This window comes from Oncorhynchus mykiss, chromosome 5 (assembly GCF_013265735.2).
Source record: "Oncorhynchus mykiss isolate Arlee chromosome 5, USDA_OmykA_1.1, whole genome shotgun sequence".
In the NCBI taxonomy this organism is placed as follows: Eukaryota; Metazoa; Chordata; class Actinopteri; order Salmoniformes; family Salmonidae; genus Oncorhynchus; species Oncorhynchus mykiss.
Genome location: NC_048569.1, coordinates 29,376,227 through 29,399,127, shown reverse-complemented (window position 1 = coordinate 29,399,127; position 22,901 = coordinate 29,376,227). Strand labels below are relative to the sequence as shown.

Below are 22,901 nucleotides of genomic sequence, written 5' to 3'. Positions count from 1 at the left end.
CTCCCTCAGCATCTGATGCAATCCGTAACCATCACACAGTCTCTTCCTGGCTCTCAGACACAAAGAGAGGGAAGAGTAGGAAAAGAGGGAGCGTGTGCCGTCTAAAGGGAGGGGGGCATCTCTTCATAGATGTGCCAATCCTCCTCATGCCCAAGGGGCACATGGGAATAAACACCAGAGACTGACAAAGCCAGCGCTAAGGCACGGAACAAGGGCAGACAGGTGGATACAGTCCATTAGCGCCCCCTATGAGACAGAGAGGGGATAGCGCTTCTCAATGGAAGTACATACAGGACAAGGCAGTGAAGGCACAAAGGAGGCAGCACCAGTGGCATGATGTCACTGGTAACTGGGCTCTGTGAAGGCTGACCTCTGAGAATTGTGTTGTGGGTTGGTCATGTCAAGTGTGTGTGCGTGTGTGTGCGTATGTGTGTGTGTGGGGGGGGGGTAATGTGTGCATGTTTGTTCAGTGTGAGTGTGCATTTGCTTCTTTGCACGTCTTTGTTCAATTGTGTGTGATCACGATAGAGGAATGATGCTGTATTTTCCCAACTTTCTCTCTCTCTCTCTCTCTCTCTCTCGCTCTCTCTTTCTCCATCTCTATCCCTCTCTCTCTGTCTCTCTCTCTCTCTCCCCAGAGCAGTCTGTTCAATAACTCACAGGGAGGCAGTGGGGCAGGCTTGGCAGGGGGTGCACCAGCTGACCGTGTGCACAGACAAAGCTGTCAAACTGGAGAAGAATCAGGTGGGTGCCACAGGGGCAAGTCCCTCTTCCCTCACATACTGTAGGACGCCCTCTCACACACAGCACGTGGTTCCAGCACTGCTATCCAGATTCACACACACACACACACACACACACACACACACACACACACACACACACACACACACACACACACACTGGCCTCTCAAAGCCCAGCATGGGGGCTAGCCAAATCTGGTCTCTCTGGAAAAGTCCTGCACTCTTGAAGCCCCAGCCCAGTCTCCCCGAGCCTCAGCAAGACACTCAGCCCCCTCTCCCACTTCCATACACACCCCCAGCCTCATAACCCTCTCCTTATAGCTCTAAGGAGTGTCAAGAGGGGGTCACATTTGTCCAACCCCCACAACTCCACTCCTCTTTCAAAGCAGAGGGGCCGTGATGTTCTATAGGGACTACAGTCTAGCGGTTTATCCCCCCTCCACTTAAAACAGACACATCATCATCACACAGCAGCAGGAACACACAGATTCCGTCACTGGAACTCAACACATCTACCATTCCCCTTGTTTAGGACAGTTTCCTCTCCTCCTTCTCACTTCTTCACTCACTCGCTCCTGCTCCAGCACTCCTTCAGAGTGATACAGTTTCTCCTCTCTGTCCTCCAGCTCTTCCCTGAGTGGCGGCACGCAAGCGTTTTCTTTTCTATTTCCCTCTCTCCCTCTTCTCCTCCTCACTTCTCTCCACTCTCCCTCTTCTCCTCCTCACTTCTCTCCTCTCTCCCTCTTCTCCTCCTCACTTCTCTCCTCTCTCCCTCTTCTCCTCCTCACTTCTCTCCTCTCTCCCTCTTCTCCTCCTCACTTCTCTCCTCTCTCCCTCTTCTCCTCCTCACTTCTCTCCTCTCTCCCTCTTCTCCTCCTCACTTCTCTCCACTCTCCCTCTTCTCCTCCTCACTTCTCTCCTCTCTCCCTCTTCTCCTCCTCACTTCTCTCCACTCTCCCTCTTCTCCTCCTCACTTCTCTCCTCTCTCCCTCTTCTCCTCCTCACTTCTCTCCTCTCTCCCTCTTCTCCTCCTCACTTCTCTCCACTCTCCCTCTTCTCCTCCTCACTTCTCTCCTCTCTCCCTCTTCTCCTCCTCACTTCTCTCCTCTCTCCCTCTTCTCCTCCTCACTTCTCTCCACTCTCCCTCTTCTCCTCCTCACTTCTCTCCTCTCTCCCTCTTCTCCTCCTCACTTCTCTCCTCTCTCCCTCTTCTCCTCCTCACTTCTCTCCACTCTCCCTCTTCTCCTCCTCAGTTCTCTCCACTCTCCCTCTTCTCCTCCTCACTTCTCTCCACTCTCCCTCTTCTCCTCCTCACTTCTCTCCTCTCTTCCCTCTTCTCCTCCTCAGTTCTCTCCTCTCTCCCTCTTCTCCTCCTCACTTCTCTCCACTCTCCCTCTTCTCCTCCTCACTTCTCTCCACTCTCCCTCTTCTCCTCCTCAGTTCTCTCCACTCTCCCTCTTCTCCTCCTCACTTCTCTCCACTCTCCCTCTTCTCCTCCTCACTTCTCTCCTCTCTTCCCTCTTCTCCTCCTCACTTCTCTCCTCGCTCCCTCTTCTCCTCCTCACTTCTCTCCACTCTCCCTCTTCTCCTCCTCAGTTCTCTCCTCTCTCCCTCTTCTCCTCCTCACTTCTCTCCTCTCTCCCTCTTCTCCTCCTCACTTCTCTCCACTCTCCCTCTTCTCCTCCTCACTTCTCTCCACTCTCCCTCTTCTCCTCCTCAGTTCTCTCCTCTCTCCCTCTTCTCCTCCTCAGTTCTCTCCTCTCTTCCTCTTCCCTCTTCTCCTCCTCAGTTCTCTCCTCTCTCCCTCTTCTCCTCCTCAGTTCTCTCCTCTCTCCCTCTTCTCCTCCTCAGTTCTCTCCTCTCTTCCCTCTTCTCCTCCTCAGTTCTCTCCTCTTCTCTCTTCTCCTCCTCAGTTCTCTCCTCTTCCCTCTTCTCCTCCTCAGTTCTCTCCTCTCTCCCTCTTCTCCTCCTCAGTTCTCCTCTGTCCCTCTTCTCCTCCTCAGTTCTCCTCTGTCCCTCTTCTCCTCCTCAGTTCTCTCCTCTCTCCCTCTTCCCTCTTCTCCTCCTCAGTTCTCTCCTCTTCCCTCTTCTCCTCCTCAGTTCTCTCCTCTCTCCCTCTTCTCCTCCTCAGTTCTCTCCTCTCTCCCTCCTCCCACTTCTCCTCCTCACTTTGCATCAACACTTGAGCTGACTGATCTCTCAACGACTCCCCCTTCCCTCCCTCTTCCTTTCTATCTCTCTTTCTCTCCCTCTCTCTTCCCCTCTCCCTCTCACAATTTTTTCTCTACACAGTCAAAGCAAAGACAATGCCGTCTTAATAGGCAAATTAATTAGCACGCTGCAAACTCATTAAAAACTGAAGCAAACTGTGGCACAATGAAGACAATGTTCACACTAAACGCAGCGCAGAAGACGACATAATTTAGAGAAGACATCGCATCCATGACAGTTTAGGACGCCCACACACTTTAATTGTGATTGCTTGGTAGAGCTGCCATAGCTCAAATGACAACGAGGCAACGGCGGTGTTATTTTGTGAGACTTAATTTCTCGTTTGGTTAGAGGATGCTCTAAAAGCGCTGCGACAAACAGAGGCTGAGTAGTGGGCTTATGTTTTTATGCACCCGTGTCTTTCTGTTATCTGCCTTCTCTCCTCTCTCTCTCGTTCCTATTTCCTGCATGCTGTGTCCTAACCTAGGAACGAGTTTCACTTGATTCCTTCAACACCTTTGGAATTGTGCCACAGCGGGCATCTTCATTGCTGGCTGGAATCTCCACAGCTACATAGGAGAGGATCTCACTCCTAAAAACACATTTGGCTTACTAGATATGGAGAGGTTCTCAACTTTCTCAAAATGTCACTCAATGTAATTGCATAATTTGAACTATTTAACAACTTAAGATATGTCACGATTCTCTCTATATTACAATATTTTATACCAATATCAGTATTCCAATATTTTAGATGATTCGTGTCTTTGACTTAATTGTTTCCTGTAACCTAGTAGATATTAATATGTCTCTAATTGATGCACAGATGGAATTATATCCAGCTTACTGTACATAGTGGGTATTTTGAAAGAAAACTAAAATAATACACCGAACTCAAGCAAAGCAACAAGTAGAGCTACAGGGCAATTCCACGATAACAGAATTGCCCTGAGACTCAGATGTTTCACTTTAAAATGTATGACAAACCAAAACCAGTGATTTTAAAGTTTAAGAAACTAACAACGATACGCACAAGGACTACTTCTAACAGTATAGACTGAACATTTCACAAAAACACATTACTGTGCAGATGCAAAGTTTAGTGACAGAATTTCGGTAAAATCTCCTTCAGTTTTTTATATCACCACGTTTTCCAAAAGATCTGCTGCAAATGAAGATTGAAAGATGTCTGCAGAAAGAAGGGTGGTCCACTATGACACCTTGACTTTGAGCTGTTGAGCTGGTTGAACTACAGTAAGTGAAGTGGATTTATACCCGGTAACAGAATTACCGTAGCAGAATTTCATCATGGGTCCCTGATCTGTACTATACAGAAATGTATAATTATGGATATGAATGTCATTCTCTTCATGGTGATGTATCCTGAATAGGTACAAAGGTAGAAATACGCACTATCCTTTTGCATATTTGGGTATTATTCTACACGTTGCTATTATTGTAATGAGCTCTGACCCCAAACAAGACCAAATTTGGTTGGTCAGGACAGGACCAAATCTGAGCCAATCATAGACGTCTGTTTCACAAGTTTAGAAATCAAAGTACAGTACAGTAGAATAGAGTTCAGTGCAGTACAGTATAGTACAGTAAAGTATACAGAGTACAGTACAGCACAGAACAGCACAGTAGAGTAGAGTTCAGTATGGTATAGTACAGTAAAGTACTCTACTGTACTGTACTCTACTGTACTGTACTGTACTCTGCTGTACTGTACTCTACTGTACTGTACTCTACTGTACTGTACTGTACTCTACTGTACTCTACTGTACTCTGCTGTACTGTACTCTACTGTACTGTACTCTACTGTACTGTTCTGTACTCTACTGTACTGTACTCTACTGTACTGTACTCTGCTGTACTGTACTCTGCTGTACTGTACTCTGCTGTACTGTACTCTACTCTACTCTGCTGTAATGTACTGTACTCTACTGTACTCTACTATACTCTACTCTACTATACTGTACTGTACTCTACTGTACTCTACTGTACAGTACTCTACTGTACTCTACTGTACTCTACTGTACTCTACTGCACTCTACTGTACTGTACTCTACTGTACTCTACTGTACTCTACTGTGCTTTACTCTACTGTACTGTACTCTACTGTACTGTACTCTACTCTACTCTACTCTACTGTCCTCTACTCTACTGTACTCTACTGTGCTTTACTCTACTCTACTGTACTCTACTGTACTCTACTCTACTGTACTCTACTCTACTGTACTCTACTCTACTCTACTGTACTCTACTCTACTGTACTGTACTCTACTGTACTCTACTCTACTGTACTCTACTCTACTGTACTCTACTGTACTCTACTCTACTGTACTCTACTCTACTGTACTCTACTGTGCTTTACTCTACTGTACTCTACTCTACTGTACTCTACTCTACTGTACTCTACTCTACTCTACTCTACTGTGCTTTACTCTACTGTACTCTACTCTACTGTACTCTACTCTACTGTACTCTACTATATTGTACTCTACTGTACTCTACTGTACTCTACTCTACTGTACTCTACTCTACTGTACTCTACTGTACTCTACTCTACTGTACTCTACTCTACTATATTGTACTCTACTGTACTCTACTGTACTCTACTCTACTGTACTCTACTCTACTGTACTCTACTATATTGTACTCTACTGTACTCTACTGTACTCTACTCTACTGTACTCTACTCTACTGTACTCTACTCTACTGTACTCTACTCTACTGTACTGTGCTTTACTCTACTGTACTCTACTCTACTGTACTCTACTCTACTGTACTCTACTCTACTCTACTCTACTGTGCTTTACTCTACTGTACTCTACTCTACTGTACTCTACTCTACTGTACTCTACTATATTGTACTCTACTCTACTGTACTCAACTGTACTCTACTGTACTCTACTCTACTGTACTCTACTCTACTGTACTCTACTGTACTCTACTCTACTGTACTCTACTCTACTGTACTCTACTCTACTCTACTGAACTTCACATGTTGGTGCTCATGGGTTCCTTTTACATGGAAATGCCCTACAACAACCATGCCCTATTGTGCTATTGTTCTCTGTCAATCTCTGACACACACACACACACACACACACACACACACACACACACACACACACACACACACACACACACACACACACACACACACACACAGCCCCTCCTCTGCTCAGCTGTCACACCTCGCCACCATTCACTACCCTGCTCTCAATAGTCTCACGTCCGGGCAGCCTGGCAGACCAGCACTTGCACTGTCACACACACACACTTCGGACTAGTCGTCTGTCTCACAGAGCGAGCCGTTCCCACCTGCAAGCGTGATGACATGATCCGAGGGGCTCACAGCCAGGTGCCTAGAGGCAGCCAGAGGTGTCACCACATCCCAGATGGGGTGGGAGCAGCCGCCGCACGGCAACCATTCACACCGCCTGTCTGTCACACTCCCCCAGAGCTCCCCAACGCTCCCTTAACGCCACGCTAGTTATCACCGTGTCAGAACAACGTGGCGGGGATGCTGTGAGGAGGTTGTGTGTGGGATTGAGAAGGATGGTTAGCTCACCTGGTGGCCAGAGGCTTCTCCTCCAACTTGTATGGCTTGACGAACCACTTCCCGATCCGTACAAAGTCCTTGTCCAACAAACACCTGGGGGATGGGAGACATTAAACAACTGTATCACACACACACAGGTAAAGGACCATTAACACACAAACATACATGCACATAGACACAGACATTCTACATAGAGATTGTCACACATGTACCCAATCGGGGAAGAATAGAGAATATAATACATGTATTTTCATACATCAACACTCACATCAATGGAGTTACACAGTTCCTTGAGATACATGTTCTATAGAAGGCTTCATGACAATCCAATATAGTGCAGAGGTATAGAGTTGGAAGAAAGGAGGAGGTAGACTCAAGGTAATAAGGTTCATTCAGCCTGCCCCTTATGATGATCGTTGATGTTTAACTTAATTGAGAACAAATATATCCTGGTTCATTTAGCAGATGGGAAATGTTTATTGGAGTCATTGATTCAGTCCAGGTTATAATTTGATTATCACTTGAAGTCTTTTAGCCATTGGTGGTTTGGTATTCTTGCCAGAATTCTTTGCTGTCTTTCCCCAGTTGGTCGGAGAAGAAATTGTTATATGAGCAGAAATAGCCAATAACTAGACTGGGAATATTCAGCTTACTTTATGTGATACTTTACATCCAGACTATATGACACAGGGCGTTTTCCAAGCAGCTCATTGTACTGTACCTCTCCAGCAGGTTGTGAATGGCCTTGAACAGGAGGGTCCGGCATTCATATGACAGCCCACACTCCCACTGTCCCTCCTCAGCCACTGGAATACAGGAAGTGAAGATGGGTTAGCAACTGATGGTTACAGTGAGATCAACACAGTTCATACACTCAAACACAGTACACAGTACACAAAAACTACAAGGACCACTGTGGGGCACTGTGGAAGAAACTACAAGGACCACTGTGGGGCACTGTGGAAGAAACAACAAGGACCACTGTGAGGCACTGTGGAAGAAACTACAAGGGCCACTGTGGGGCACTGTGGAAGAAACTACAAGGACCACTGTGGGGCACTGTGGAAGAAACAACAAGGACCACTGTGGGGCACTGTGGAAGAAACTACAAGGACCACTGTGGGGCACTGTGGAAGAAACTACAAGGACCACTGTGGGGCACTGTGGAAGAAACTACAAGGACCACTGTGGGGCACTGTGGAAGAAACTACAAGGACCACTGTGGGGCACTGTGGAAGAAACTACAAGGACCACCGTGGGGCACTGTGGAAAAAACTACAAGGACCACTGTGGGGCACTGTGGAAGAAACTACAAGGACCACCGTGGGGCACTGTGGAAGAAAATACAAGGACCACTGTGAGGAACTGTGGGTGAAACCACTGTGGGGCACTGTGAAAGAAACTAAAAGGACCACTGTGAGGAACTGGAAGAAAATACAAGGACCACTGTGAGGAACTGTGGAAGAAAATACAAGGACCACTGTGAGGAACTGTGGGTGAAACCACTGTGGGGCACTGTGGAAGAAACTAAAAGGACCACTGTGAGGAACTGGAAGAAAATACAAGGACCACTGTGAGGAACTGTGGATGAAACCACTGTGGGGCACTGTGGAATAAACTATGAGGACTACGAGGAACTGTGGGTGAAAGTACAAGTACCACTACAAGCATGCATGTTTACATTAAGTGCGTGCATCAGAGGAGGCTGCTAACGGGAGGACGGCTCATAATAATGGCTGGAATGAAGTCAATGGAGTAGTATCAACCACATGGAAACCACGTTTCAGCCATTATTATGAGCCGTCCTGCCTTCAGCAGCCTCCACTGGTGTAGGTGTGTGTGTGTGTGTGTGTGTGTGTGTGTGTGTGTGTGTGTGTGTGTGTGTGTGTGTGTGTGTGTGTGTGTGTGTGTGTGTGTGTGTGTGTGTGTGTGTGTGTGTGTGTGTGTGTGTGTGTGTGTGTGTGTGCGTGCGTGCTCCCTGTGCCTCTGTACAGCTGTCAGGTCCTGTCAGCTTCATTTAGTCAGCGCTGGGAGAGACAGTGTTTGTGTGTTTGTGTTTGTGTGTGTGTGTTTGTGGCCGCACAGGGAGTCAGGAGAGGAGAGACAAGGAGAGGAGAGACAAGGAGAGGAGAGACAAGGAGAGGAGAGACAGGGCGGGGCGGCACCACGTGCAGAAGCCAGTCCTGACAGCCCAGCAGCAAACAAGAGAGTCGTCAGGTCGACAGCGCTTAGTTCCAGTTCCTGCCATGTCAGCAGCCAGCTCAGATGACCTGTGTGGGGTAGTGGATGGATCTGATTCCTACCACTACTGGCTCCCTCCTCATTCCTTCTTCCCAGAAGAGGAGCAGCTACTGATAGCTCTAGTGTTCTTTGTTCTCTACCATACCTGGAGAACGATTGGGAGGGATAGGAAGCTTTGTGAGTGGGTGTTGTGTTTACTTACAGGGTGGCGGCAAACAAAAAGCACCGGGTGCGTACACAGAGGGAGGGAGGGAGGGAGGGAGGGAGGGAGGCGACAGAGCCCAGGGGAGGGGTGGAGGACTCACAGAGGTTGATCTTTTTCTTTTTCTTTTTCAGTTGTGTATTTCTTTTTTTTCCATCTTTCTCTTTCTTGCTTTGTTGATATTTCCCTCCCTTTCCTCACACTGACGTGAATGAAATTTCCCTACTTGCCAGAATTCCCCGGTAACCATGGCAACACTGGCTGTGAGAACACAGCTCCTCGGCATTCAATTCCACCACCGCCCGCTGCCCGCCCTCTCCCTCCCTACCTGCCTCCCTCCTCCCACCCGCTCCTTCTTCCTCTGTTCTATTGCCTTCCAACACCCCACCCCCCTTTCCTCCCCTCTCTCCCTCCCTCCCCTCCCTCATTCATTCCCGCTCCAGGGCTCAGACAGGAAGCTCAGTTCCAGCCAGCTATTCTACAGGGAAGAGTGCTCCATGAGCGGAATGCCAAGTCTCCAGCAAATCCAGCTCATTAGCTCGCCCCTTTCTCTCTCAAATCCCTTTTCCACACTGCCAATCCACCGCCAGTCGTCTTCATCTATCTATCCCACCACTTCCCCCCCTCCCTCCTTTCCCCCTTGTCTTCGCTTCTCTCTCTCTCACTCAACCCGACCCACCACCACCACCACGGAACACGCCCAGGTTTCTCAACCCCTTTTCACCCAGGTTTGAGTCACCCTGCCTGGGGGGAAGCTTGACATGACCCCCCCCTCCCAGCCAAATCCAGCCACAGCCACACAATGAGCTCCCTACCTCTGAGAGCCAGGGGAAAGAAAGCTGAACTGATATGATCACCTCATTGCTTATGTCTCTCTGACTGGTGTAGTTTAAAGCACTGACAACAGCAGAATGTCACTCCTCAGAGTGTAGGTATCAACTGATGCTATCCCAAGATTACAACATGTAACAGACAAATCTGGAATTCCACTTGCCGCTCCCCAGCAGCAACAACATGTGAAAGTCATTACAGCTATTGTTTACATTGTAGTCACCGAGGAGCTGGAGCTGCACCTTATCAAGCCCTAAACACAAGGTGTGGCTATTTCCCTCTTGTATACAAACACACACACACACACACACACACACACACACACACACACACACGCACGCACGCACGCACGCACACGCACACACAAAAAAACTTGAGTGTGAAATCTGATCTGAGATATTGAACTATTCAAATCCTTACGGGACCTGTGGGGCTTTATGTTTGACAAACAGCTGCAGAATAGCAACAAGTCACCACCATGGAATAGTGATTGCTGTGCTTAGAGAGATGAAGTGTGGTGAGGTGAAACGTATAGACCTTTATCTGGATGAGTGTCGTCTCTGCTCCTCTCAGCAGGGCCTTATTAGGGCCTCGGCAGACTCCTGAGAGGTGGACGGAGCACCACCTCACAACTTCAGCTGTGGATGATAACCGTCAAGGTTATCTCCATTTTAGTGTGTGCGTGTGCGTGCGCGTGCGTGTGTGTGTGTGTGTGTGTGCGTTTGTGTGTGTGTGCGTGTGCCTCTGTCAGATGGCACAGATAAGGAGAATGAGAGAGAAAAGGGAAAAGCATGCTTTGTGTTCAAGATGTGGGTGTGAACTGAACTGAAGGAAAATGTGATATCACGTTTTGCATGTGCATGAGAGCTGTGCCACTTTGTTTGCACCTATGAGTTGTTTTGTGTGTAAAAGTATTTGTTATCATGCTGGGTGAACTTGTCTGTGTGAATGGGTTCATTCATGTAGTGTGGACTTGTGTGTCTGTGTGTGTGCATCTATCCGGGCCACTGGCGTACTGGCTTGGGGGTAGAAGCTGTTTAGAAGCCTCTTTGACATGATGCTCCAGTACCGCTTGACGTGCGGTAGAAAGAGAACAGTCTATGACTAGGATAGCTGGAGTCTTTGACAATTTTTAGGGACTTCCTCTGACACCGCCTGGTATAGAGATCCTAGATGGCAGGAAGCTTGGCCCCGTTGATGTACTGGGCCGTACGCACTACCCTCTGTAGTGCCTTGTGGTCGGAGGCTGAGCAGTTGCTATACCAGGCAGTGATGCCAGTCAGGATGCTCTCGATGGTGCAGCTGTAAAACCTTTTGAGGATCTGAGGACCCATGCCAAATTTTTTCAGTCTCCTGAGGGGGAATAGGTTTTGTCGTGCCCTCTTCACGACTGTCTCGTTGTGCTTGGAAAATTATAGTTTGTTGGTGATGTGGACGCCAAGGAACTTGAAGCTCTCAACCTGCTCCACTACAGCCCCGTCGATGAGAATGGGGGCGTGCTCGGTCCTCCTTTTTCTGTAGTCCACAATCATCTCCTTTATCTTGCTCACATTGAGGGAGAGGTTGTTGTCCTTGCACCACACGTGCAGGTCTCTGACCTCCTCCCTATATGATGTCTCATCGTTGTCGGTAATCAGGCCTACCACTGTGTGTCAGCGGCAAACTTAATGATGGTGTTGGAGTTGTGCCTGGCCGTGCAGTCATGAGTGAACAGAGAGTACAGGAGGGGACTGAGCACGCACCCCTGAGGGGCCCCCGTGTTGAGGATCAGCGTGACAGATGTGTTGTTACCTACCCTTACCAACTGGGGGCGGCTTGTCAGGAAGTCCAGGATCCAGTTGCAGAGGGAGGTGTTTAGTCCCAGGATCCTTAGCTTAAAGATGAGCTTTGAGGGCACTATGGTGTTGAACGCTAGGCTGTAGTCAATGAATAGCATTCTCACATAGGTGTTCCTTTTGTTAAGGTGGGAAAGGGCAGTGTGGAGTGCAATGGAGATTGCGTCATCTGTGGATTTGTTGGGGTGGTATGTAAATTGGTGTGTGTCTCGGGTTTCTGGGATGATGATGTTGATGTGAGCCATGGCCAGCCTTTCAAAGCATTTCATGGCTACAAACATGAGTGCTACGAGTCGGTGGTCATTTAGGCTGGTTACCTTAGTGTTCCTGGGCACAGGGACTATGGTGTTCTGCTTGAAACATGTTGGTATTACAGACTCAGACAGGGAGACGTTAAAAACGTCAGTGAGGACACTTGCCAGTTGGTCAGCGCATGCTCTGAATACACGTCCTGGTAATCCGTCTGGCCCTGCGGCCTTGTGAATGTTGACCTGTTGAAAGGTCTTACTCACATCGGCTGCGGAGAGAGTGATCACACAGTCGCCTGGAACAGCTGATGCTCTCATGCATGTTTCAGTGTTACTTGCCTCAAAGCGAGCATAGAAGTTATTTAGCTCGTCTAGTAGGCTCGTGTCACTGGGCGGCTCTTGGCTGTGCTCCCCATTGTAGTCTGTAATAGTTTGCAAGCCCTGCCACATCCGACATATGTCAGAGCCAGTGTAGTACGATTCAATCTTAGTCCTGTATTGACTCTTTGCCTGTTTGATGGTTCGTCGGAGGGCATAGCGGGATTTCTTATAAGCTTGCGGGTTAGAGTTCCGCTCCTTGAAAGCGGCAGCTCGACCCTTTAGCTCAGTGCGACTGTTGCCTGTAATCCATGGATTCTGGTTGGGGTATGTACGTGCAGTCACTGTGGGGATGACGTCATTGATGCACTTATTGATGAAGCCAGTGACTGATGTGGTGTACTCCTCAATGCCAATATGTGTAGAAAAGCATAAGATTAACTATACAACACATTTTTCTATCTGCCACATCACCATTTGAGTAGAATTGCAGGAAAGGTATTTAAATATGCAACATTCTCTCTTCCTCTTTGCAAAATGTGTAGAATAGCATGAGATTAGCTATGAAATAATGTTTCTCTCTAACCCATGGCAAAATGTGCAGAATCCTCAGTCGGCCATCATTGTAAATAAGAATTTGTTCTTAAGTGACTTAAACAGCTACATTTCAGCCTCATTGCAAAAGGTGCAGAATAGGATGAGATTAGCTATAAAACCACACATTTTCTCTCTATGTGTACAATTGCAGGAAATTAGCTTTAAAAATGCTAAATGATCTCAGCCTCATTGCAAAATGTGTAGAATAGCATGAGATTAGCTATAAAACCACACATTTTCTCTCTGCCCATGGCAATATGTGTACAATTGCAGGAAATAAGCTTTAAAAATGCTAAATGATCTCAGCCTCATTACAAAATGTGTAGAATAGCATGAGATTAGCTATAAAACCACACATTTTCTCTCTGCCCATGGCAATATGTGTACAATTGCAGGAAATTAGCTTTAAAAATGCTAAATGATCTCAGACTCATTGCAAAATGTGTAGAATAGCATGAGATTAGCTATAAAACCACACATTTTCTCTCTGCCCATGGCAATATGTGTACAATTGCAGGAAATTAGCTTTAAAAATGCTAAATAATCTCAGCCTCATTACAAAATGTGTAGAATAGCATGTGAGCACCCAATGGGGGGGCTTGTTTAGACCTTGTGATATGCCACTGATCCATGCATGCATGTGTGTGTACACATATGAGTGTGTGTTATGTGTAGTGAATACACGCTGCTACAGTTTGTGATGGCTGCACTTCCAGTCCAAACACATGTTTATTTCATATGTCCCGCCCCTGTCACCACAATGCTGCTCTGCTCAAACACAAATAAACTGTGATGGAACTGGGTCGCAGCATCTCTCACCATCTCTCTCACTCTCTCTCTCTCACTCTCTTTCTGTCTCTCTCACACTCTGTCTCTCTCTCTCTTTCTCTCTTCCTCGATCGCTCTCTCTTTTCTCCCTTCCCCTCTACCATTGCATCCATCTTCCCCCTTCCACTCTTTCCTTCTTCCTATTTATCTACCTCTACCTCCTGCCCCTCTGTCCTCAATCTCCCACTCTATCTTCCTCTCCCCCTCCTTGCCTGGCCCTGCCTGTCTGACTGCATTAGCTAAACACCGTCACTAGGGGGAGTGTCCACTGGTAACAGACTACTACACACAAAGATGCTATTGATCAGAGAGAGAGAGAGAGAGAGAGAGAGAGAGAAACAGAGAGAGACAGACAGAGAGAGACCACTATTAGGCAGTTTCCTAGAGCAAAGGGAAAAGGGAGGTGGGGATTGGGGAGGTGTGCTCTCTGTCTCTCTTCTCTCCTGCACTCATTTTTCTTGGATCGATAAAGCCAGCGTCTGGAGGTGTGTCTGTCTATGTCTCTGGCTGGGCATAGACGTGCGTGCGCACATGTGGGTGTGTGTGTGGGTGCGTGAGTGAGTGAGTGTGCAAGACACACAGCAGCTTTATTAATGACCTGCCTTACACTACTGTAGGTCTAAACAGATGCAGGTGGAGAGAAAGAGAGAGAGAGAGAGGGCGAGAGAGAGAATGAAGAGGCTCATATCTCATGGGTGGGCGTGTCAGTGTGAGACCCCTCATTCACTAATGGGCCGACAACGCCATTAGAGCAGATTACCAGGAAGGGTAATGGGACAGTACACACCGCGCCACGGTGTGTGTGTGAGTGTGTGTGTGGAGGGAGTATCTAGAGTTCCCACATGTAAGCAGACAATGCATACTGGCAGGTGTGTAATGTTCTCTGATCACATTCCTGGGATAAAGACCCATGCAGGGGTTTTGACTTCATGGAGAAGATGCAGCTCTGTATAATAATCTCGTTGGATGCTCAACATCTTCTAACTTAACGGATGTTAAGCTCTGACGATGTGTGACCACTGAGGCTCCATTCAAAATGAGTGTTTCAAGCAGATAAAATGAAGCAGAGTAGGATCTCTCATTTCTGGTTGTACATGACATTTAATCCACACGTCATGTCTATTTGAGCCTGTACTGACAAACTTGGGACTGACTAACTTGGTACTGACTAACTTGTCAGTTACATGAGATTATAAAAAGACATGGTGATATGTACTACAAGTTAGGGTTGGGTTTAGCATCACAATAGGGTCCATGGCTTTAAATTCCAAAGTGGTGAACAGTGTTGGAACACTATAGAGGCAGGACACCAAAATGTATGTGATGACTGTATATCCATTTAGCAGCGGCCCAGGGTCACTGGCTACACTACAGCCCAGTGGTGTAACAAGCACTAGACAACTGCTTAAAAAAAGGAGACAGCGCAAAGCAAAGTTGGCCAAAAGATGTGGGGGGGGGGGCTGTAAATGGTTCTGGATGGCCCTGTAGACGGAGGGAGAGAAGGAGAGGCAGAGAGAAGAAGATGAGAGGAACTCCCACTACACTCCGGTGTGCGATCCACCAGCTCTTAAACACTGAGCTCAACAGCAGCAAGGCCTAAACCAGCAAACAATTGAGTGCAGAACAAACAGAGCGCTGCTCCCCTGACAGAGAGAGGGTGAGAAAGCAGTGGCTGCTGGCACACGGCCAGGAGCGCTGACGACGACAACGTCACTGAGATCCGTTGGGCCGCCAGAATCCACCACTTTGCTTTTTAATTTTCAACAAGAATTAACTGGGGATTTGAGCTCTCGCCCGGCTTTCCCCCAGCGTCTTGGCAAACGAAGACACTCACTATCTCTCTTTATCTTTTATTTCTCTCCCTCTCTCTTTAGCTCAGACGCAGCTCCTTCAAAACACCAATAACATGTGTGTTTGGTTCAGATGGGAGCATTTGGAGTACTAATGACGCATATTGGACGGCTTGTACATCTGCATTGCTTGCTGTTTGGGGTTTTAGGCTGGGTTTCTGTACAGCACTTTGTGACATCGGCTGATGTAAAAAGGGCGTAATAAATACGATTGATTGATTGACTAGTTCTGTGCGGAGATGAAGGGCAGTTTAACGGTATTGACTGTCCAGATGACTGGGGTGGCGGACACTCTGCCCACGGCCCCTCACATGTCACAGGGTTTAATACAGGGGGGAGCTGAGGCCCACCCCCTCAGGGGTCAGGGAGCATCCTTCAGCAACACCTCAACCCCCTACCACACACACACACACCCTCCAGCCCCCCGTCTCTGACATCAGCACAACAGACATAGAGGTGCAGCTGCAACAGCATAGACCCCCCCCCCCCAGCAAGAGTTGCCCTCTCATATCTCTATCTCGCTCTCTTTCTCTGTCTCGCTTTCTCTCCCCCTCTCCTCCTCTCCCTCCACAGAAACAGGCTAGCAGCATCTGTTCTTTCTGGCTTGTCCCCCAGCTTGTTGCTTGTTGCAGCTTTTCTCAAAAGCATTGTGCAACAACTGCCTCTCTCTCTCTCTCTCTCGCTCCCTCCCTCTCTCTCTCTTCTTCCTCCTCCTCCTTGTCGGAACGTTTCTGTGACACTCCACAACGCTGCCCGCTTCAATGTAAAAAAAGCTTTCCTCTACCATGTTTTGAGTTTGATGTAGAAGTTCTTAACGTTTCTAAAAGTTCTCCTGAAATGGGATAACCCACTATTGAGGCTCGCTAAATAGTTTTATTGTAAACATCTTTTTGATAGGAATCATTCAGATGGACGTTTTCTGGTTCTGACCTAGGAGGAAACGGTATAGGGAGATTACTTAAGGAGGTACCAGAGGGGAGTTCCAGGAAAATGGAAGGGATTGTTCCATTCTGTTCTGTACCGTTCCGCCACTACAAGGGTTGTCTCATCTGTCAGGCTCGGCCTACAGTCAAGACCTTTCACGACACATGGAAATACCAGCGCCCTCCCCTCCCCTCTCTCTCTCGCTCTCTCTCCCCACTCACTCACCCTGCCTTTGAAGCCTACAGAAGGATAGGGTGGGCGCCCCAGACAAAGATCCTGCACACACACACACACACACACACACACACATCATACACAGAGACCCAGAGTAAAGGAGGACGACAGAGGAGGAGGAGGAAAAGGAGGGAAAAGAGGGAGGAAAATAGGGGGAAATCTGGAGTCAATTAGGGGAGCGAGCCAGAGCTCTTACATAGTTGTGTGAGTGAGTCAGTCAGGCGGTGGAGAGGAGAAATGGAGGGGGTCTGTTCCCTCCCGCTACTCAGAGCCACACGCCACCATTCTGGACCAGGGGGAGTCACATTACACACAACCCCTGGCTCTGCCCTCCTGAACAGGGATCAGCGCTAAGGGTGAAGGGGGTGGCTGCTGTCTCTGATCAAACAAGCAGCATGGAGGAACAAGAGGTTTGTCGAGCATGTGCTTGTCTTTTGGGCATAAAAGCTGGCTTTGGGAGACCTATCAGGCAAGAGGAAAGACCCATCAAATACAAACCGATGGGTCTCCCTCTCTCACACACACACATTTTACCAGGATGATGTGTTGTAAGGCTGGCTGAGAGCCCCCTAGGGGCCCACAGGGGCCCGGTGTCTTCAACTCTGACTGGGAGATCTATGGAGTCCCCCTAACAAGAGCTAATGTTATTTTATTCATTTCACCATCCATGCTGCCATGATCATTCCTACAGCATGGCACGCCACTGGCCCCGGGTGATGACTTCAAGTTGGTGGTAAAGCATGCTGATGAGTAAATAGCATATAGGAGGAGAGAGGGGGAGAGAGAGAGAGAGAGAGAGCAAGAGACACACATACCTACACAAATAATGTAACAAACTGGACTACATGAAACTTACTTTGAAGTGATGGTGATAGAGAGAGAGAGAGAGAGAGAGAGAGACGCACACAAGCACACAATTGAAATAATCTTTTGCAGTACTCAACGTGAACAACACATGCCCAACTCATTCAACAGCTGCCAAATCTGCCAAATATCAATCCTCTCAGATACGATCTGATTTCCACCATGTTTAAGAGAAAAGCCAACAGAGTTATCTAACACGGTTACATCATTTGACAGTCACTCATCTTCTCTGTCCCAGCTCAGCAGAGATCGCAAAACAGACATACACACACACACACACCGTCTGAGAGTGACCCAATTTCCTTCAGAGCTGGGTGTTGAGTGTGAATTTAGACTTTTTCCTGTAAATAAATCAATGCAACATAAACGCTTGTCTTGATTGACGAGGAACAGTACACTGATTCTTACATACTATGTCATTATAACTAGAAAAGAAAGTGCTATGGACGTCACCAATACAAGACAAGCATTTATGTTGCAATGATTTATTTACTGGAAAACGTAACAACCAGGTTTGAACTTACTGACCTGCTGCCTTGTATTCTTCTCCTTTAATACCAGGTTAAACACACCACTACAGGGCTACCAACCCTTTATACACCATATCACTTGTACATACATTATAATGCATACCATATGGAGCCTTCTGTGACAAGCAATATTGTCTGAATAATAAATAGATCATCAGTAATGTATTGTAACAGTATATTTAGAATACATGTACGGTATATATAGCAGTATATAACAACTACCACACTATTTAATATGTAACCATTAATATACTATATTAGCTAGCACAAGACCACCAAGACAGGATGGAGAGGGCCCTCCAAGCTGGCAGACAGCAGTGAAGCCTCCTCACAGTCTCTAGCTAAACACTGGGACTGCAATGTGGAAATGATGTCTGGCAAGCCAATTAACCGCATGACAAAAAGATCAGGCTTAAAATACCAAAACGTGTGGCAGTTAGCACACCACAGGTCAATGGAAACACATTCACATCCATTAACAAGGTGGACCAGGGCTGGACCAAGTCCCCAGTCCCAGTTCCACCATTTCCAGTCAATTCAGGAATGTTAATGGTCCCCGACAGACACGTCAAACTCCCCGAAACACACACTGTCACGCATGCAAGAACGTACACACACACACACGTGCACGCACGCGCACGCACGCACGCGCACGCACACACACACACACACACACACACACACACACACACACACAGAAGGATGCACAGTAGAAAGTCAATGGTACCCAATCAAAGTCCCATCATGATGTTAGACATGAAATAACAAGTCAGGGGAGTCTTCAGACTAGCACACCTCAATGACTGCTCTGGACCTACTTCACTGTTTTCTCACTCAATCCAGTCAGTCAACTCTTTAACACACACAGGGCCTGCTGATGCCTGCTCAGACCAGGAACCAAACAAATATAATTAAAAGAAGGTGTTACTTTGACCTTCGCTATGGGAAGACTGTGCTCTTTGCCAAAAGGCCTGAGTCCAACAGGGAGGAAAAACTGATGGAATTTAAGTATTTAAACATGAACATATTGTGTTTAACATTTGGCTGATGTGCTCTGGAAGGACTACATGTGAAGTGTGAAAGTTAAGTGGGCTTCTTTTGTGTGGAATACCATCTTGACCATATCACAGCCTCAGTTGGCCTTAGTCAGACTCTTCATATCCAACATTGCATTGCAGTGAAGTGATGCTTTCTTCAACATCCACTCAGCTTGACATTCCAGAAACACGTTAAGTACCTGGATTCAAGCTCTTGTCCTAAGGCACTAATGGACATGCACAGACCTGATGATAATGGACATGCACAGACCTGATGATAATGGACATGCACAGACCTGATGATAATGGACATGCACAGACCTGATGATAATGGACATGCACAGACCTGATGATAATGGACATGCACAGACCTGATGATAATGGACATGCACAGACCTGATGCTCCAGGAGTACCACAGTAATAACACATGTTGCTTCCTATTACAAAGGTTGGCTATGTTCATAATGCAATGGCTTCATGTCTACGTCCCAAGAGTGGTGTGTACTGCCACAAGTCTTGTGTACACATGCAACATTAATACCATGTAAATATTATATCTGTGTAACTACTATGTAAATCCAAAAAGGATGAATATTCATATGTATGGTTGATTTTGGGAGCACAGGGTACTTTACATAGATGAAAATAAACATTACAAATGATAAATGGTAGAACAAATGTCATGAAATAATAAAGAAACACTATTAGGCTACACATCCCCATCTATTGTTCTGCAGTCCAATGTGATGGAGAGCTCGTTCTCCCTCTACATTGACTTTTCTGGGGCCACTTCATTACTTCATTACCTCCCAATGGGTCTTGAAGTGTTACCCAGGCAGGGCACTAGAGCAGCCACTGAGGTTAGTGATTCCACAGGTATCCCCTGTTCCCGTGTCTGTCTCTCTCCACTAGAGGGGCTGGGGGGAGCTGGACAAGAGAACTCAGCCAAGCGGAGAGAGAGAGGGGGATAGAGAAATCCAGAGAGAGAGAGGGAGAGGGAGATACAGAGACAAACACAGAGAAAGAGAGGGAGAGAAAGAGGGAAAGAGGGGGGGCTGCAATATCCTCTTGCCAAGACTCCCCCTCATTCCCAGCAGAGTGGATGGGAGGAGAGCTGAGCGCCAGCAGAGAGGAGAGCTGGCCCCTGGACAGGATCCACTCAGACACACAGCATGTTCACAGCCCAGACCTAGGCCAGGCAACAGATAGACCTCCCCGAACAGCACAGGTCCTCCTGGGTCTCCCTGCTGCACTCACATTCACCTTGCACTGTAACACACCTATTAATGCTCTGCAGCAACAATACAGTCAAGGAATGACGGGGCCTGTCTACCACTGTTTTCCAGGTGAATGTGTTCAGGCTGCTCATTGTGGTTAAGGTGTAAAATGAACAGCTGAGTGATTCAGCTGGTATAGCAACAGTCAATGATATGCAGTCACATTCAAGATAACACATAGATTGCCAACCTTTGCAGAATGCAAAAAGGAAAAGAATAAAGTACCCATTTACCGTTGTTTGAATATTAAAAAGCATCACTGATTACACACTTATAAAACCTCAGAATGTGTTGGTTTTCACTATCCAGTGGTGTTAATTATATACTTTATGGTAATTACTGTATTTATTAATACATTACTGCAGTATATTTGAGGGAATAGCCTGATACGGTAGAATAGTTGCTGGTGATATTATTGCAATGGAATAGTCGTTTTTATTATGTGATAAACCATTGATATTGATTTGTGGGGAGAAATCAATGGAGTTCTTATGGGCCATTCTGGCTGAGGAGTTATGTCCACTAGGCAGGTGGAGTCTAGAAAACGCAGTGAAGAAGAGAGACATCAGTAGAATAATAACAAAACACAAATGCATTGATTGTGTATCTCTGGCACTTTCAAATGTATGATGAGGCATGAGATGATATACAGAAATCTGAAAACGACAGTACGTACCAGAATGTTAGGACTTTAAGATTTGTGCAGGCCACAGTTTCATGCCATAATTAGGGCATTCAATTGTAACATTAATTTTTAAAAACGTATGAAATGTGAACGACTGTCGATCTATTCCTTGAAATTACAAATTCAACGGAAGACAGATCACTCAGAAGTCTGTTCTATTCCAGGGTTTCCCAAACTCAACCACGTGTGTCCCCACACAACACACACACATTCTCGATGTGTTCCTCTGCTGTCGGATTAGGCATGAGAGACGTAAAAAGGGTTCTCTAGATTGGCAATCTCTCCTCTCTAGGACAGAGCATGGAAAGAGAAAATAGAACAACAAAGTACAGCAAGTACTGTAAACATGGGCCCAACCACACATACTTCAATCCTGCCACTGGCAGACCAGCAGCTCCTTCCTCAGTCTGTCTGTCCCGCCTCTCCTCCCCCTTCTCTCTCCTCCCCTCTTTTCCTCTCACTTTTTACCCAATCCCAATTTGCACTCTCTGCTTCTCTCTCTCTCACACACACACACACACACACACACACACACACACACACACACACACACACACACACACACACACACACACACACACACACACACACAAAGCCCTCATTCTTTCAGTTGGTGGCTTTTCTTTCAAAACCGAAAGCTTGTGGAGGGGAAATGTACACTCCTCCCTCTGTGCAGCTGGGAACCGTCTTCCCTCTACCTCGTCATCACACACTCTCTCTCTCTCTCTCTCTCTCTCTCTCTCGCTCTCTCTCTCTCTCTCTCTCTCTCTCTCTCTCTCTCTCTCTCTCTCTCTCTCTCTCTCTCTCTCTCTCTCTCTCACACACACACACACACAACTCTGAGTCATGGGGTCACAGACCATGCCTGTGCAGCCTGCGAGAGGAGGGGGAGAAAATCAGAAACACTCAGTCCCTCCTCGTAAATTCACGTACAAATAAACATCACTGAGGCTGTTTTTCCTCCACTTGTCCTGCTCTTTTCACTCCCTGCTTTTCTCTTCTCTCTCCCCCCTCCTCCCTCGCTCTTACCCATCTGTCTCTCCCTCCTTCCCTTCCATCCCTCCTCTCTCTCCTCCCTCTCCACCCCTCCCCCTCTCACTCTGTCTTTTTTTGCTGTCATGGAATCTTAATTTTCCACATGTGACTCACTGTTTCACCAGCCAAGGCCAAACTGTAAAAAGTCTGAAGCTGTAGGCAGCAGACTCACTCCTCTCGGCCGCGTGCATTCCTTCAGGGGGCTCTCAATTATCTCGACAGGTTCTGTTTGTTGGGGACAATTATCCGTAGTTTCCTTTTCTACATGACTTCTCGCTCAAAGTCCCATTGTGACATATGTCACGGAGCGACCTAGTTCACAATTCAGGCACAAACACAGGGTATTATTCATACCTGTTCTGTTCTGTAGCTCCCCTCACAGTCACTGTCGTTTGAGTCAACCTCCAGGAACAAACATGGCCATGTTGTTAAATGTTGTGAGGGTTCCCTGTTCAGAGTACCCTGTCGCTTAATGCCATAACATCACAGAAAACCAAAGAACAAAGGAGGAGGGGAAAGAAAGCCTGAAAGAACGCAAGCCTGAAAAGAGTAGAGAATGGAGGGCTGAAAGGGGTGATCGGCAGGCAGAGACGCCCCACACGGATGGATGCCAAGTAAAACTCATTGACACAGAAAAGCCAATACTTCATCAAGTAAGGCCTGTACTGAAATCAGATGAAAGGGTCTAGTCTCTCGCTGGGATCCCCTCGGCTCCAGAGGAGTAACAAAATGGAGTAATACATCTACTGGTGACTCAAGGGGTCTGCAGGTCCCGAGGGGGTTGAGGAGTAACACAGACTAAAATGATACTACAGAATACTACAGGGTTTCTAAGGTC

At 47.1% G+C, this 22,901-nt stretch overlaps 1 protein-coding gene across 5 annotated transcripts in view; it reads right to left on the bottom strand.

Moving 5' to 3' along the window:
* The window catches only part of LOC110523581 (mediator of RNA polymerase II transcription subunit 13-like), a 104,903-nt gene that overhangs the window by 47,053 nt on the left and 34,949 nt on the right, over positions 1-22,901 (bottom strand). For all 5 annotated transcript variants that reach the window (XM_036977231.1, XM_036977232.1, XM_036977234.1 and 2 more), the window contains exons 3-4: positions 7,248-7,332; positions 6,536-6,619 (exon numbers count right to left, since the gene is read on the bottom strand). In XM_036977231.1, coding sequence (XP_036833126.1) covers positions 6,536-6,619; positions 7,248-7,332 — 169 coding nt within the window. The remainder of the gene's footprint in view (positions 1-6,535; positions 6,620-7,247; positions 7,333-22,901) is intronic.